Here is a 2,123-nt window from a genome sequence, read left to right as displayed (position 1 = left end):
TAGGAGTCAGGAGGGAGAAGGGAGAGGAGGATGGGAGAGCACAGGCACACCAGCACCCCCAGGAGAAGCGCCCCATGAGGAGGTCATTTTAACATAAATGTGTACACTGGGATGATTGAAGCTGAACTCAAGAACTTGTTTCTTGAGATCACCATTTCTGATCTCATTTGAGATATTTTTCTTCTGTTACCTCTTGTACTTGGCTCCAGGGGGCTGTCCGTGCCCTTCAAGAAGTCGTCAGGCCTACCTGTGCAGGGTCTTATTGAGATGCAATGGAAGAACTTGGTCACATTCTTGTTATTCTCCAACTGTTCTTTAATCTTTCTGGCTCCAGGATAAACCGTTGTCTGCGTTCCATTTTCTGAGTCAAAGAGGAGGAAGATCTGTCCATCGAAACTGAACTGCCCACATCCACTGCTGTGTCCTTCGGCTTTCTGCTCACAACATATCCTGACCTGCAGGGTGAGGGATTCTGCCCCCATCAGAGAGAGATCAGCTCTGGTCTTGACAAATTTTGCACCCCTATCCTGTTCCCCTTACAATTTCCTGGGCTTACTCTCTCTGCCACATCTTGGCCTTGCCTCTAGGCCTCTTGAGGGGTGAGATGACCTTCCCATTTGTATTTTTTTTTTTTGAGACGGAGTCTCGCTCTGTCACCCAGGCTGGATGGAGTGCAGTGGCATGATCTCGGCTCACTCAGCCTCCCGAGTAGCTGGGACTACAGGCGCCCACCACCATACCCGGCTAATTTTTTGTATTTTTAGTACAGACAGGGTTTCACTGTGTTAACCAGGATGGTCTCGATCTCCTGACCTCGTGATCCGCCTGCCTCAGCCTCCCAAAATGCTGGGATTACAGGCTTGAGCTACCATGCCTGGCTTTTTTTTTTTCTTTTTTTTTGACAAAGTCTCACTCTGTTGCCCAGGCTGGAGTGCAGTGGCACAACCTCAGCTCACTGCAGCCTCTGCCTGCTGGGTTCAAGGGATCCCCCTGCCTCAGCCTCCCAAGTAGCTGGGATTACAGGCATGCGCCACCACGCCTGGCTAATTATTGCACTTTTAGTAGAGACAGTGTTTCACCATGTTGGTCAGGCTGGTCTCGAATTCCTGACCTTGTGATCGGCCCACCTCGGCCTCCCAAAGTGCTGGGATTACAGGCATGAGCCACCGCGCCCAGTACCCATTTGTATTTTTACATGAAAACTATAAATGTCTCTAAACTACCACTGTATCTGTTCCCTCCTGTCCTGGGCCATCTGAAACTTACTCTCGCATGTGTAATTCTCCAGCTGAATGTCACACAGTTGCTCTGCAGGTATGTCCATCGCCTGTCTCAGTACTGGGTTCTGTGCTTTCCGGGCCTTTGTGACATTTAGTGGATTACCCAGGGGACTGACGAGTGTGACTGTCTTGTTGCCACAGTCATAGCGAAGAACAATCATTTTATCCACCTGGCCTTGATCCGCACACCACCATGATCCAGGTCTGAATTTAGGGATGGTGGTGATGTCATAGCAAAGAAAGTGAGGGTCTGTGGAGAAAGGCAGGTGAGGGGTGGGTGAGGAGATAAAGACCCCTAGTTAGCCCCCCTCCACACTGTGTCAATAAGAGGACACCTCTGGCGGGCTGGGCTGGCCCAGGAAGGAGTGTCTCCTCCAGAACTGTGGTGTCCACAAGTTTAAGGTAAGTGCTTGCCCCTTGCATGAGGACAAGGAGGAGGAGGAGGAGGAGGAGGAGGTCTCTGTCTACTGAGAAACCACATGTCCCCAGACATGTCCCACTGCCCGTCTGCCCACATCAGTCGACACGTGACCTTGCTAGAGAGGTGCCAGGCCTGCTAGAGGAGGAAGGGCCTGGATGGCAGAGGATCTTCAGCAGCAGCCCACCTGGGCTGTGGGAGGTGGGAGAGGGTGTGGGTCCACCCCTGCGGATGCTGGTGCATGGTGGAACAGAGTCAGATTGGAACCCCGTTGGATAAAGAAGAGTTGATTATCATGGTCACAGGATTTAACATGTTTGCAAAGGCCCCTGGTGATGGCATGCATCTGTTATGAGGAGGCCTTCCTGAAACCTTGGACAAAGGGATGGTCCACGCAGCAAGAAACAGAACATCTGAAAATCTAA

The 2,123-nt window shown here is 51.3% G+C and overlaps 1 protein-coding gene across 1 annotated transcript; it reads right to left on the bottom strand.

The window, feature by feature from the left end:
- Positions 1–152: 152 nt before the first annotated feature.
- Positions 153–1,530, bottom strand: LOC116464765 (UL16-binding protein 2-like; the record flags this gene model as incomplete). The annotated part of the gene is made up of 2 exons (XM_032148023.1): positions 153–472; positions 1,267–1,530. Coding segments are annotated over 2 exons (584 nt in total), but the record flags the coding sequence as incomplete, so codon positions are not given.
- Between the last annotated feature and the right edge of the window lie 593 nt (positions 1,531–2,123).

Source organism: Hylobates moloch, unplaced genomic scaffold (genome assembly GCF_009828535.3).
Source record: "Hylobates moloch isolate HMO894 unplaced genomic scaffold, HMol_V3 SCAFFOLD_8977, whole genome shotgun sequence".
NCBI lineage: Eukaryota > Metazoa > Chordata > Mammalia > Primates > Hylobatidae > Hylobates > Hylobates moloch.
This window is presented reverse-complemented; position numbering and strand designations above follow the sequence as displayed.